General features: G+C 46.9%; 2 protein-coding genes across 2 annotated transcripts in view; one reads left to right on the forward strand and one right to left on the reverse strand.

Annotated features, from left to right (window-relative positions):
• Positions 1-15,384, forward strand: part of pdk2a (pyruvate dehydrogenase kinase 2a) — a 195,083-nt gene that overhangs the window by 57,375 nt on the left and 122,324 nt on the right. The gene's annotated exons all lie outside the window — the stretch shown is intronic.
• prr15lb (proline rich 15 like b) lies at positions 1,477-13,611 on the reverse strand. The gene is made up of 2 exons (XM_088623076.1): positions 12,847-13,611; positions 1,477-5,984 (listed from the first exon to the last, which is right to left on the reverse strand). The coding sequence occupies exon 2, from the start codon at positions 5,959-5,961 to the stop codon at positions 5,599-5,601; it is 363 nt and encodes a 120-aa protein (XP_088479202.1). The 5' UTR covers positions 5,962-5,984; positions 12,847-13,611; the 3' UTR covers positions 1,477-5,598.

Raw genomic sequence — 15,384 nt, forward strand, 5'->3', positions numbered from 1 at the left:
TCCTCAAAGGAAATTCTGCAGTACATGTGCTATTGAGCAAACGCGCAAAGGTGAACTCAACAGTCTCTTCACATCCGCAGTCGGTTTATGTTCTTGTGTCTGTGCCTGTTGACACAGCTGCTGAAATCAGACTATTGTCCATGTAGGTATAATGTTAAGAGCATAATACTGTGTAGCCACTTCAAAGAACTGATCAGATAGTTATGAATATTGACCGCACCCCTTGATCCCAGGTCCCCCACTCACACACTGTGCACCAGATTCTTTTTAAATGGTGTGCTGACGAGGTGTTCCTGTGTCATGCAGTATTGGCAGGATCGCCTAAGCTGAGCCCTGTCCTTTCCAGGGGGGTCGCTCAGTTGCTGCCCGTCATTGGGAGTAGACAGAGAGTCTAGCTAGAGTGTAATACTGGAATTATCAGCCTTTAGGTGGAATTCAGAAGAAACGCCCCATTCCATTGCACACACTGTCACATATGTTGGCTGCTGCAGCCAAAGACTTAGTCATGTGAAGGCAAATGCACGGTCCTTTTTGGAGTGGCCGCTATCTGAAGTTCAAGCTTATTGTCATACTGTATGGACTTGAGTACAATGAAAGGCTTGCTTGCGTGTTTTCCTCACATGACAAATGCTCTAGAAGATGACATTAAAGATGGCACAACAAATGACATTGCAGTTCTTGGAGATGGGAACAGGATATAACTGGTTTAAGTTTAGCCAGCATTTAGATAGCACTGTGTGCAAAATTCAGCAGTGGCAGTATTTTCAGATCAGTGCAAAAGAGAGGGGTGTCAGTGGGGGGTAGAAGGATTTAAGAGGTAGAGTTTAGGTGTCTTGTGGCTGTGGGATAGAATGCTTTCTTTGAACCTAGAGGTCTGGGCTTTTATACTCCTAAATCCCAGGCGTTCCCAGGATGGGTTAGATCTTGACTATATTATTCGCCATTTTGAGGCTGCGTGTGTTGAAACTTGCGGGGATGGAAGGCAGTTCTGTACCAGTGATGGCCTCAGCTTTCCCCACCACCTTCTGTATCTACTCCCTGCATCTGCTCCCTCTGGCTAGATAGGGATTACATAACTGGTTCATTCGACACCAAGCGCTCCCATGTACAGTAATTGCCTTATCGGAGAGAAGCAGTGGAGAGTATCTGGTGCATGGGATGGGGCGCTATTGTGTCTACTAGAACAATATGTGCGTGCCATTCATTTCTCCTCCCGAGCCAGGCTTAATGACTCGGAGATTATGTAAACAAGCAGGTGCCTTATTATGCATGACCTCTGGATGGGGTTATTTGCAACCTGATCTCGCTTAATTCTACACGCAGGCCGGACAGGTAGTAATCTCTGTTGAGAACGTATCCTGCAGAGGTTCACGACAGGTGTGAATCCTGAACACTCTGCGGGGTTTCAGGCTAGGGATTTTGAAGGTCACCCCTGCTGTAGGGTTCGCTCCCAATCAATTCAGGCCTCACGAAAAATGGGGTTTCAGTATAATCATTATTTATTTATAAAATACATAAAATATTTATTTTTACAAAATCGGTTATCACATGCAATTCTCAGACAAAAAGAAAGTACTTCATGGTGCACAGTGTATAAAACAGTTCATCAGACAAAACACTCAGAAAGAATTTTTTAACGAATGTTTCAGTCACTGCAGTAAGAATAACTGGGTGAAAACTGTGTTCAATAGGACTCCGTCTTTGAAACAAGCTATTTAGACAAAGACATCAAACTCTGTTCCTGGAGAACCTAGTGTCTTCTGGTTTGTGTTCCAGCCTGAGCAGACAATTAAACAAATACCTTAATAGTTGAAGGATATTTCTTAACTGTACCTTAGAACTGCTGTAAAAGACCTTATTTATAAAACACACCAGAGCCTGAGATTATGCAGCTAATTAAATAATTACACCAACTATGTAACTGAGAGCTCAGGTGGAACAGAAACCAGACGACACCAGACCTTCCAGGAACTGAACTTGAGAACCCTAACGTACACAGTAAACCGAGCTATAAATATGATAACCTAAAAAAAATCACATTGCAGAGCTAGCTTCCCGTTGTTCGGAAATAATTCAAGTTTCGATGATTGGAGACAGAAGTTTAAGTCAGAATATGGAGAAGTACTAGAGCAAGGGTGGTAAACCTTAGCTCCTGGAGTCCATGCCCTTTCAATACTTGAAACGTTCCAATACATTAAGTGATACATTGAGCCTTAATTGCCTAATTAATGCAGGTGCTGCAGATAATCATTTCGATAAGGATTGGTTGGAGCAATGAAGTGCAATAGCCTGCACTTCATTGGAATCCCAATGCCAGGACTGCTCCCCCTGTGATTAGTTTTCTGATTAGAATTTCCAACCGCTTGGTTTAGTTGTGCCAGTCTTATCCCACCGTACTGTACTGGTGCCATCACAAGAGCAAAACGCCAGCATGCAGAATCTTTAGGGTGGATGTCAAGTCATTCGCTGAAAACATCTCAAGAAAGACAGTGGCAGTCAGCCATTTAGCTCAGAAACACAGGCCCCGCTGAGTGGATTGGGAAAGAAAGGAGATTTGTATGTTACAACGTTACGATGACAATATTACTGTGTTCAGTATCACCGCATTTACAGAGAGCTTACTTTACAACGCTTTCTGTAAGAACGATAAGAAAAGGTTTCAAATGAGAAGAGTTTGTTTGGCCCACGTACGTAGCCTATTTGGTCATTAGCAGATAATTGATCCAAGCATCTTATCCAGCCATTTCTCAAACGAAGCCAGGGTATCGGCTTCAACAACATGGCTGAGTAGCTGGCTCCACACTGCCCACAAACCTTTGGGTTGAAACCAACTACCCAGCCGTGTGAGAAAGGACTTCACATCTGCTCTGCTCAGAAGCAGCTCCCTCTCCCCAGTCCAGGGAGAAGCTGAAAGGGTGATTTAATTCTGATCTTTTGTCCACAACTTAGCCATGTGTCAATTATACAAGACCTCTTTTGGGGAAAGTCCCGTCATGCTTGGTGAAACAAAACCCCACCAATTAATATAGAAAGCTTGCAAAGCTTGTCCAAACTTGTTTTTGAGATTGTTAATGTAAAGAAATTCATTGTTTTTTAATCTCCTTTGGGGCACCACGTCTCCGAGCTGGGCGATGTGAACCCAGCTCTGAGTTAATCTGGGTAAGGTTTGCCACACGGGCTCCTGGTGCTTCATCTGTGCTCCCCTCCGACAGAGGGATTAGCAGTCGAGCTCTCCAAGCTATTTCTGTTCCACTGCCAAAATCCTTCAGCTTTTTATTAACCTCAAAAAAGCTCCAGATCAGTAAGCTTAACTATTGTATTTTTAAGAGATGAGAAGTACTGTTTTTTCTGAGTTTTTTGCCTCTAAAATCCATTCTACTCCTTAGCATAAACCACAGGGAACATATACTAGGAAGAATTAAAAGTATTGGCTCAAATACTCATTTGTTGTGTTTCTAATGACGCGCAGTATATTTTGCTCAGAAATGAAAAGCTTATACCATTCCCTTTTAATCATTGTGGTCCTAATTCTTAAAACTAAATTTCTTGGGGCTCGATAAAAATGTCTTTTTCTCTTAGGGTGTTACTCCAGATACTCCACCACAGAAATACTGAAGCAAGGCCAGTCAAAGGTTATTGGTGGTTGACCAACTGCACTGCTTGGAACCTCTGTGTATACTGAAGTTTATTAAAATGTAATCTTATCTTTATGTACCAATTTAAATATTTAACATGGGAACTGAGGGATTAGGATTAGGTGTTTTAGTTTTGTATTCCCTGCATTATGGTGTTGGAACCCACCTAGGGTGCTGGCTTTGGTAGGGTGCTTGTCTTTGTTCAGGGGGTGCCAGTGTGTGAGAGCTCTGCTCCCTGTCTCCTCACTCTCTCATTGTGAAATCGTGATTTGAATCCACTGTCATGAGTTCTGTGAACAGGAATTGCACACAGGTTGAACGTTTGGTGACTTGTCAGAGCCAAACAACAGCGATCTCTCTCTCCAGACACAGGCCTCAGGTGAGAGTATATTTATTTCTGTGCTCACATTCCCACAGCTGGGAATGAGAGCAGGGAATCAGACCTACAGGTATTTAGTGGGCAGGTGCCCCCAGTGTGCAGGGAGCCAATCAAATCCAGAGGGTGGAATCAGGAGCACAGGGTTACCTCTTGTAAACCTTATTTTTGCTTGGCAGCACCTTGAACTGTACGGTACAATATTAGCAAATTCAGCAAGTGGCCCAAATTGACTGGCACCTTTTATGTTGATTTAATTTTTAATATGATTGAATATGATTTTTGGGAGGTTTCTTTCTTCTCCCTCTCCTTTTCAAAGATGAAGGTTCATTTTTCAGCTCGGTGCACACCTAACCTGAGATTTTACTCCTCGTTCCTCTTTCCTTCTCTGCTCTTAAGCAAACCAACAGTGTTAAAGGGAAGCTGCAGCCCTAGGTTCCTAGACTGGTTATTATATCTAGGTCACAAAGTAAATTCATTGAGGTTATAGAAAAAAAAATCTGAATTTCGAACGAAGCACAAAATCGTGAACTTTGTGAAAGTACTGTACAGTCTCCGTGTTGTCACAAACCCCTGGTCTCGTCAAGGGCGAGATCAAAGTTCACAAGAATTTGCGATGTGATGGGGCCCTTCCTGCTCGCTAGTCAAATGACTAATGTACTGTGATGTACAAGAGAAGTAGTACAGGTTGCGCAGCGGACGTTTCACTGTATAAATGTTCCAATGTGATCTGCATGCAGAGTTAACAACTAAGTAGTGTTTGTCTGCAAAACAATCTCAAAGGCGAGAGCAATATTTCTGTTGGATTAAAAGAGATGTATTAACAAGCCTGCTTGTTTAAAGTGTAATAGGGTTGAATCATGTCACCAGAAATTTTGTTGCTTTGTTCTGAATCGCAGAATATCGCGCTGTGCATAGCTGGAAATGTAGTCTATTTTGTGATGTAAATTGGAGGTTTTGAAAGTTTCTGTGTACTTTTAACTTTCATTGTGGTTTGAAATGCGCTCGTCAATGCTGATTCTTTCTAACCCCGAAATATGAAAATAGCGTTGCAGATCCCCTTCCGTTATGAAGCTGTCTACTCCAGCTGAGCTGTGTAGTTTCATTCAGTAAGCTCAACACTGAGGGTCTTGGCCTTCCAGCATCTCGACTGAAGTGGACATCAGACTGAGCAGCAGGAGGAGGCCATCTGCAAGGCCAGGGGAATCCTGGGACTCAAGCGATTGCAGTTGAACTAGGATGGGATTGAGGGGTACATTTCTGTACCTGTAGTGTGCCTTCCAGCTGGGCCTCAACAATGGGCCACAGGAAGCCTTTCCTGCCCCATGCAGCAGTAGAACAGTGTTGGAGCAAATCACCCAGAAGCAGGAAACAGGAAATGCTGTTTGGGAGGGGGTCAGGGGACAGGCCAGCCAGGAGCAGGTGTAGTCTGTGTCCTTCCCCACGAGTCCACTCATCGATAACCAAGGCCGAACGTGTCATATACAGTACGGGACCGATTAAGGGCTGCGGCCCGTGTCCTGTGGAGGCGCACTGTGTGTCCAGACCCTGGACCATGCCAGTCCAGGATCTCGTCACCTGCACCCCCTATTTTTCGGCCTTGTGGTTCTCGTCGCTGTGCGTGTGCTCCGGGAACAGGTTGGGGTTCTCCGCCAGCGTGGCACGGATCTTCTTCTTCTCCTTGAAGCGGCCGGAGTGCGAGACCTTCACGTGGCGCCCCCTGGTGGCGTTCTTGTCCACGATCTTCTCCAGGCGGGCGTTGAGCTGGCTGTCCTCGGCCACGCCCCCTGGCCCGCCCAAGGCCCCGCCCCCACCAGGAGGGGCGTGTCCAGCGTCCTTGTTGCCGTGGTTGTTGCCGAACTCGGCAGGAATCTCGTACAGGACCTTGGACTCCGACTTCTTCTTGCGCAGGAAGGTCAGCTTCCACCAGCTGTGTTGGGGGTCTGCCATGACCAGAGATGGACAGACCTGGGCTGGATACAAAATGCGAATAAAACACTGAAAGATGCAACAATGCAATGACCACAGGTGGCAAAATAGTATTTTAATCATTATTATTATTATTACTCATCCGGCAGCTTTGTTCAGTAATGGATAGGTGCTTTAGACTCTTGATAAGAGGGTTGCAGGTTCACATCCTGGGTGGGTCACAGCTGTTGCAGTGCTGACCCAGGTGCGCCAGCAAGTATAATGCATGTATAATGCCTTGCTGTAGACTGTGGTTTTCAGTTCCTTATTTTAAATGACCTGAGAATGATCAGCGACCAACTGATTTGCCTGATTAAATAAAGGATTAAAAATACAGTCATTTTTTCAGAAACAAATCTGGCATCCTAAATAGGAAGAGGTAAAGTTTCCACAGCTGAAACAGTGTTTTTTTGCTTTACCTTTCAGCATGAAAGAAGCCTCCACCTCTTCCTTTGCGTGCTGATGCAGATCCCTACTTGGACATCCTAGCTATTTAGTTGATCTTATTATTTGTTGCTAATTAATGATAATAATAATTCCTGCTCTTTTCTGGACACTCCACTCAAAGTGATTCACAGGTAATGGTAGCTCCACCTGGATGATGCGCCAGTCCGCTCCCCACACAGCAGCTCTCAGAGCAGAGTGATGAAGCCAGTTCAGAGATGGGGTTAATTAGGAGGCCATGATGGGTAAAGGCCAGGGGGAAATTAGGCCAAGAAGCCACGGTAACACCCCTACTCTTTTCAAGAGACACCCTGGAATTTTTTAATGACCACAGAGAGTCAGAATCTCAGTTTTACGTCTCATCCGAAGGATGGTGCCTTTTTTACAGTATATCATTGCCCGTCGCTATACCAGGGCATTAGGACCCACACAAACAGCAGGGTGAGCGCCAGTGGGGAGGAGAGCAGAGTGATGAAGCCAGTTCAGGAATGGGGGTTATTAGGAAGCCGTGATTGGTAAAGGCCAGGGGGAAATTTGGCCAGGACACCGGGGTTACACCCCTACTCTTTTAGAGAAGAGCCCTGGGATTTTTAATGACCACAGAGAGTCAGGACCTCGGTTTAACTTCTCATCTGAACGACAGTACCTTTTTACAGTCTAGTGTCCCCGTCGCTATACTGGGGCATTAGGACCCACACAGACCACAGGGTGAGTGCCCCCTGCTGGCCCCACTAACACCTCTTCCAGCAGCAGCCTTAGTTTCTCCCAGGAGGTCTCCCATCCAGGTACTGACCAGGCTCACACCTGCTGAGCTCCAGTGGGCTGCCAGCCGTGAGTTGCGGAGTGATGGAGCTGCTGGCTGCATTAGCACTTCACTAAGACACCTCTGCAATGGAACAGATTGAAAAGGCCTGCTGGAGTCTAAATATGCGCCGCCCAGCTGTTGTTCAAGTTTGCCATCCCGCTGCGGGTGCAAGTGGCCCATTACGTTTTGGTTATCGGCCTCTGCGGTTGCCGGTCTGGAGCAAATTTGAATGCGTGTGAAAGCGCCACGGCTTATCAGTTTTCCGCAGTCTAATCGGCCAGCCTGCAGCAGCGGGATTCAACTGAAAGGACCGACAAGCCCTCACTGTTCCCTCTCCAAAGAAAAGCCTGCACAGCTCAGCTGACTTCCTCGTCCCAGTGATTTTTTTTTTCCTGCCCGGTCTTTTGCATGGCATTTGAATGTTACAGAGGCTGATATCGCCGTGCTCTGGACCCCACGCGATCGGTGGCATTTCGTGTCACTCGACAACCTTGACGACCACTTCGCGCCCGGCCAGGTCCTCAGAGTCATGTTGGCAATGCGGCGAAGCAGCATGGGGGTGGCTCCTCTGTACCATCAGCATCAGAATCAGAATGGATTTTTTTTATCCCCTCTGCTTTTAGAATTTAGATCTTAGCGTACTGCTTTCCTTGGACGAGGGTAAAAAACACAGCCATGACTCGGTCTTCAGCACTACACAACAAAACACAGAAATAGACCAGGACCACTCGACTGAGCTGCATCTGCAGACAGTGCTTTTTCAGCTCTCAAGTCCTCAATGGTGTTTTAAATGCACGTGTCACGATCGTCATCCCTCCTCTAAAATACAATACCCTTTTGTATTTTAGTTTATTAAGTGCGCCTGCCCCCGTTATTATTTAAGCCTGGTACTCCCACTATTCCTGGCTCAGCATTGGAAGATGGACGCCCGGAAAGACTCTAGGAGAGGCTTCAAGACGGCGTCCTGACCGTCTGAGTCCGGGGCTCGGAGCGCCTGGCCTCGTTACCCTGTTTTAACTCCTTGTTCCTGTTCTGGATCCCATTCCGGATTTAAACTCTGTCTGTCTTGGATGGTTCTCCCGGCACATGGACCCTGGACTGTGCCCCAGACTTCCCCCTTGGACTCTTTGGACTTGTTTGCCTGCCTCACCCCCCCGAGTACCGGATCAACGCCTTCACGCCCCCCCCCCCATCTGTCAACCCAGTCCTGATTCCTCTACGTCTCCTCCCTGTCGTCCTTCTCCATTTACTTCTAGATTATACCGTCTGCATAGGGTCCTGAACTCCGCTTCACAGGAGCCCAGACCAGCTCCCATTACAGCATGTTCCTCGACTCCCAGACCACAGCCCAGCGCTGATCGCTGCTGGAACCTTCTGTCACACTACCGATTGAATCGCGTTCGTGCTGTGGGTCCACTTGCAGTCTGAGCGCCCGTCGAAAGGTTGAGAAACAAAGTGTTGCATCTTTTACATCATGACTGCTTCGTGTGGCCACATTGTTCGTAAAGCTTTACAAATCTTTTCTTCTCTGGAGGCACTGCCACGTCATGACTGTGGCACTCATCCTCTCACTACAGCACACTGCCGGCTCCACTCAGGAAACCCCCAGGACACCAGGATCGAACAGAGAAACACAAACACACAGGTGGAAACAGGACAGGAGGCACTATTTTCTCCAGTGTGTTGTGGGACTTTGGAACAAGCTGCCCAGCCATATTGATGAAGCCGACCATTTCTATGGTATGCCACTTGAAATTTTTTTAACATTTCAGTGTTTTTACTCTTACCACAACACAGGAAGAATGAATAACTACTGATTACCGAATGGGCTAAGCTGACTGAATGGCCTTCTCTTGTTCATAACTGTTCTTATTTTCTTAACAACCTGTACACATTCAGGAGACTCCTTAATCATGCTAGTTATTCATTCTTCCTCTGTTGTGATTAGAGTACAAACACTGAAATGTTAAAAAATATGCTACCTAGTCATTTTTCCCTGGTTTGATAACGGCCTGCCACAACAGGAGTCTTGCCTACAGACGCGCCAAGGGCAAAGTTCAAGGGTCAGGTTGTTGCCACAAGGTGGCGCCTTTTCTCCTTGACCTGAAGCACAGGTCCTGTTCTTCCCTGTTAGCCGTGAGGAGAAGGAAGGGCAGAGGCTGTGTTTGCTGTGGTGGATGGAAGGCGGAACATTATACCGTAACAATTTATGGTAAAGGAATTCCAGAATGTGAGAATTGAATGCAGACCTGAAAATTGCAAAAACAATTTTTGCGTACGCGTCTGGGAATTCCAGATATTGCGAAATGTAGTGAAGGCTCATGTTAGCAGTATCTTCCACTGTCTTGTTGGCCTTCTATGCAAACTGTAGAGTGAATCTGTAATAGTTTTGGGATAACGATATATCATGTGTTCCCCAACTTGTGCCCATCGGTCTGTCCTTCCCCTGATAAAGAGAAGATACTGGAATTCCTCCTCTCTGCGGAGACGTGAATTCTCCTCCTGGATTGCAAAATGGCCTCCTAGTTCTGAATGTTACCTTACCTTCCCTGTAACTTGCAGTCTTTCACAGGTATCAGCTGGAGACCCAGACTAACAACAAATTGTGATCACCAATGAAAATACGAAATCTCTCGCAGACATGGTGCTCAAGAACGCGAACTTTGGAAAAGAACGTGGATTTTGTCCAACATAGTAAGGATCAGCGGGGTTTTTTTTAGCCAAAGTGTTTGGGCCATGTTTTGTGTACCTAGCCTTATAGTTTGAGTCTATGGTTAGATTGGGTAAAAAAAGGTGCCGTCCTTTGGATGAGACTCTCAGTGGTTATTAAATTAGGGGTGATAATCCTGGTGTGCTTGGCAAATTCCCCCCTGGCCTTTACCAGTCATGACCTCCTAATAATCCCCCTCTCTGAACTGGCTTCATCACTCTGTTCTCCTCCCTACTGAGAGCTGGTGTGTGGGGAGTGTACTGGTGCACTATGGCTACTGTTGCATCATCCAGGTGGGGCTGCACACTGGTGGTGGTGGAGGGGATCCCCATGACCTGTAAAGCGCTTTGAGTGGAGTATCCAGAAAAGCGCTATATAAGTGTAAGGATATTATATTTATGACTGTTAACAAATCCTTTTATTATATTCTTATTATTTTATTGTAGTCTTAATTGTCTCAATTTTTGCTATTCATCCTTAAATCAATTCAGAAATGAAGAAATCCGTAGACGATGTAGGGTGGTGGATGTGGTTGAGAAGATGCGAGAGGCGAGGTTACGGTGGTATGGACATATCATGAGGAGGGACGTTGAGGAAGTAACAAAGAGGGTAATGGAATTTGAGGTGGAAGGTAACAGGGGAAGAGGCAGGCCTAGAAAGAGATGGATAGATTGTGTGAGAAAAGATATGGAGGTATGTGAAGTGAGTGAGGAAGATGTGCTCGACAGAGACAAGTGGAGAAGAGCAACCAAAGCAGCTGACCCCAGGACAGTCTGGGACTGAGGCTGTGAAAAAGAAGAAGAAGAAGATCTTTAAATCAATTCCAGTACATGCTGGATTCAGATATCCGTCACTAGACAGAGACAGAGCGGGTCACCAGTCTCGTCGTGTTTCGGGAGCTCGGGCTGAGCTGTGCACGCAAGCAGAGGTCAGTGAATTCGATGCCAAGCTGTCATCTGCCTCGGCAGGGAGTTTGAGTCATTGTTGAGAAGCTCTGTTTCCTGGTAAGAGGCTGTGGGAGCCTTCCTCTGTAGTCTGTCAATGACCAACCACCAAGCTGCAAGTAATTAAAACCTGCAGCTGACCCACTGCTTTATCGCTAATCCTCATTCTTACTACACAATTATCCTTCGGCTGCCCTGTGTCCCAAACCTCACTGCTCAGCTCGGTACCTGACCTCTGCTAATTTCTTCCAAGGAGGAAGTGTGCGTTTTGTGCTTTGATTTACAGGAGCTGCTGACGTTTCAATGCCTGTGAACTCTCAGCCCTGCAGCTCTTGTCTGGTTTTATTATCCGTGTTGGAAAGGACGCTTGCACATTAATGGTTACATCAGGTCCAAAGTGGCACAAAGCTAGATGATTTCAGTTATTCATCCACAGGGCAGGCTCACCCACAGCCCTGGTTACATATTAAAGCTGTTATATTGGTCACCTGCTTCTTCAAGCAGAGAGATCCTGAGGTGTGTGCCCGATGGACGCACCCCTCCTCCCTCCAGGTAATCATGAAGACGTTACATTCTGGTGGTTTCGATTAGAAATCAAATATAAATGTAAATGGTGAACATGTCCCCACCCGACCCCCTCTTCACTCACAGACGGCAGAGCCTGCAGGATGGGAGGTCACAGTGTCACGACCTCTCACCCAGTTCTCTCAACGATTTGCCCCTTAAAGGCTCACCCATCTCGCCATGGAAAGACTCTTCCCTGGTGTGAACTCTGGGCGGTATAACGACATGAAGTAACTGCTGGCTGCATTGAAGCTTTTTAATTACCCTTGTGAGAATCCCTGATCGAGGGATTTTTACCACAAACTCAAAAAAAGACATTGGAAAATGTCTAAGTAAATTCAATGAAGCAATTTGGAGCCCAGCTAAAATAAAAACTGAAGGACGCGGGTGTCCTGTAGTCTTACTCCCTGATCCGTTTGGCACTGCTCTGCACGGCAGTCCTGTAGTTCGGAGGATTGCTGTGGTTTTCCTTTTACCATGCATTTCCTTTGCCTTGCTACCATTTCCCAATTGCATCACATATTCCATGTCATCCTCTGCCTTGCGACACTTTTACCAGCCTCAGCGAACAGAGCCCTGTCCACCTGCTGTCCTGTGCAAGAGGTAACCGAAGAGGGTGCCCACTGTATCGGGATATGCGTGAGCCATGATACTTCATTAACATTGCAAAGGCTGAGTCCGTGACCAACCACAGCCTACGCCAGCAGACCCGTTGGCTTAAGAAACGGAACACAATCTGCTGCCATTTGCAGTGTGTGTCGCTCTCTGATCACTCAGCAGTAAGTAGTACTAAAGAACGGAAGTACGGCTCAGCATTTGCATGATGTAAATAAATGCCTCTCAGCGTGATTCCACTTTAGTCCTAAACACGCTGGAATAAAATGAAAGGCTTGTTAATGGTGCCTTCACAAAATCTGACCCTGAAACCTTTCCCTCTTGGAATTTTTCTGGGAAGCAGGGAATTCCGATGCGCCTGAAGGCGAGGCCTTGGGGCATCCCCTCCATAGGGTCAAACGAAAGACAAAACAATTGTATTCTTCCCCGGACATAAGCAGCTGAGTGCAGGATTGAGCATCAAATTAAAAAGTAGTGCTGTCAGTTTCTATAACTTCCATATATCTGGGTATTACAAAAACAGGCACACAAAGGCTCTGTCTCAGCAAGTCACTGAGAAGCCTGGATTGCAAGCATTGATACGGAAAAGTCAGCACTGGGTAAACATGCTATTAGCCGATTCCAAACGTATGCTCCCACTTTAAAACAGCCTTTAAAAGGCACCAGGACAGACAGGACCAGTATCGCCACCTGTGTGACTAGAGCAGCTTCAACAGGGGCGACAGAGGGAGAACTTGAGCCCAGAGCACTGATGCCCAGATAGGTGGCAGAAACGAGGCCCTCACCTGGATGTGAAGAGAGTTAAGGTGCTACTGTCCTCCGGGAGCCTGGGACGTCTTCTGTCAGGCGGAGAGCTGGGGGAGAGCTACAGCACGGGGGCAGGGTGGCTGTCAGCAGGCTGCTGCCCAATCATGGCTCTGTTCACCTTTCCCAGTCCCCCCAGGATAAAACCAGGAGCAAATCTTTCTGTTTTAATTCTCCGATCTGCACTTTCCTCTTTCTTGTACTTTTCTCCCTCTCCGGGCTGGTGTCCTTGTTTCTCTTTCGGCGTGTGTCGATTCCCCCGGGAGAATCAGGTGTGTGGCAGCAGGTGTGTGACTCTCCCCTCTCTCTCTGTCAGTCACACGCGCCCGGCTAACACACACACACACACACAAGCTCTTTCTCTCTGCCTAACTCACTATCTCTCTCGGCCAAGTTGAACATTAAGTCCAGCCCCTTGTGACTTGAGTAAATATTAGTGCAGTGCAATCTGGGAGGGGAAGATCGCTCAGTATTATACTGCCAGGAGCCAGAGCCACTGTTCTCTCATAATTAAGTTCTCTAATCCTGGTTTTCCAGTAAATGGAGCCAGAGGCCACCCGAGTCGCTTTCACTCGAGTTAAGAATTATGCAATCCGTGGAAAAAAAGACTGCCTGTATTTATAAGTAGCATTTGCTTCACGGGGTTGCAGAGATTAAATGAAGGTGAAATAAAAATGAAAGCAAAATCGAAATGCAGGTGCTTTCCAGTGAGTCAGCCTGCTTTGGAGTTTGAAAAGCCTTCATTCATGTGGTGGAGGGCTCAGATGTTCCTGAGTATTCTTCAATACGGATGTAACAGCCCTTCTTATTATTCGGCACACCACACCTAAAGTAGGGCTGTTCTCAGGTTAAGTGTAATAAATGTCGTTTGCTAAACTTGAGGTATTTGTCAAAGATAAGTCTTCAAAGCACATGGCCCAGCAGGGTGCCAACTGCTTGTGGTTATCACATCCTCCAGCGCCTTCCCGAGCCAGCTGTGTGCTGAGCGGGCAGCGAGGGCAGGCTTTTGTTTTCCTGGGCTCTGCCCTGTATCCAAGCGAACGGCTGTTAAATATTAACCTGGGTAAGGGGAGCTGGCAGTGTCAGGTGATGGCAGCTTTGCTTGCTATCGTTACCGTCGCCACCTGGAAAGCCGGCGAAGGGGCCTGCGACTGGCGAGGATGCCATTAAGCAAACGGGAAAAAAAAAATTAACCGGAGTGAGAAAAAGGAAAAAAAAAAGGGTTTTTAATAATGAATTGGGCTGACTCTTCTAACCAAAGCGCCTCACGATTGTGGCCGTGTACTGGCACTGACAAATACGGCTTTTTTTAGTGACTTGCTTTGGACTGTTAGTGTGACACTTCCTCGAGATTCAGGATTTCTTTATGTGCCACGTACAGCAAGTGTACTGGAATGCTTACCCGTTCAGCTGTACCCAGTAACATTAGAGAAAACAAAATAGGCACAAACGACAAACAGGCATGGACAATCAATTTAGACAAATGATGTTAGCATACAGCCGAGACAGGACATAGTGCCAACAGTGCAGTACCCTAAAGTGCACGTGCTCATATGTGCAGGTGCTAATTTGAGCTGTTTATGATGCGGGCTGCTTGGGGGAAGAAACTGTTTTTGAATCTATCGGTCAGTGTTCTGATACTGCGATACCTCCTGCCAGAACCCAGGGGTGAAAGCAGATCATGGCCAGGGTGAATCAGGTCCCGAAGTATAGCTCGAGCCCAGTTGTGGCAGCGGTCGAGATATATCCGGTCGATGGAGGGTAGCTCGGTCCTCGTGATTTTCTGCGCGGACCTCACAACCCTCTGTCTGGCTTTTCCGTCCTGTACTGTGGCTCCACCGTAACCACACCGTAATACCAGCAGTCAGGACACTCTCGATCGTACTACGGTAAAGATGGGTGAGTGTTGTCTTGCTCATCCCCCACTTCCTTAACAGGAAGTGAAGGCGCTGGTGGGCTTCAGTGAGGATGGCTGCTGTATTCTCTGACCAGCTCAGCCTGTCAGTGATCTGGAGGCCGAGGAACCTGAAGGTGCTGACAGTTTCGACTGGAGGCCTTCTGACGCATGTGACAAGCTACCCAGGCATGTTGCAAAAGCCATCACCTTGGCTACTAGCTACTTAGACCCCTATTCAGCTAAGCTGTAGGGCCCTCCTCTCGCTTGTAAACTTTCTCTGTTCTGATATCTATGCCTGACTTTGCTGTGGCACTGAGACTTGAGAAAGAGTGAGACTTGTCCCAAGGATCATAGCGTAATACTTCTGAAACGAACTGCAAAACGTTGCCGGTCTAGGGTGTACTGTAACTGCTCTGAGCTGCGAGAAAGACATTAGTCATTTGCTCAGAGAAAATGACAAAGGCAAAGGAGAGCCACAGACTCTGGGAGCTCTGCAAATGTACAACAAAACCTGGAACTGGGTGGGGTGGATAAGGTGGGAGGGGCACAGCTTATGCCAGTTTTGCCCTCTGTCATAACACCTTGTGGAGGGGGGAACAAAAATTCAAGTGAGTTAGAGAAC

Source organism: Lepisosteus platostomus, chromosome 28, assembly GCF_059453375.1.
Source record: "Lepisosteus platostomus isolate fLepPlt1 chromosome 28, fLepPlt1.hap1, whole genome shotgun sequence".
NCBI classification, from domain to species: Eukaryota; Metazoa; Chordata; class Actinopteri; order Semionotiformes; family Lepisosteidae; genus Lepisosteus; species Lepisosteus platostomus.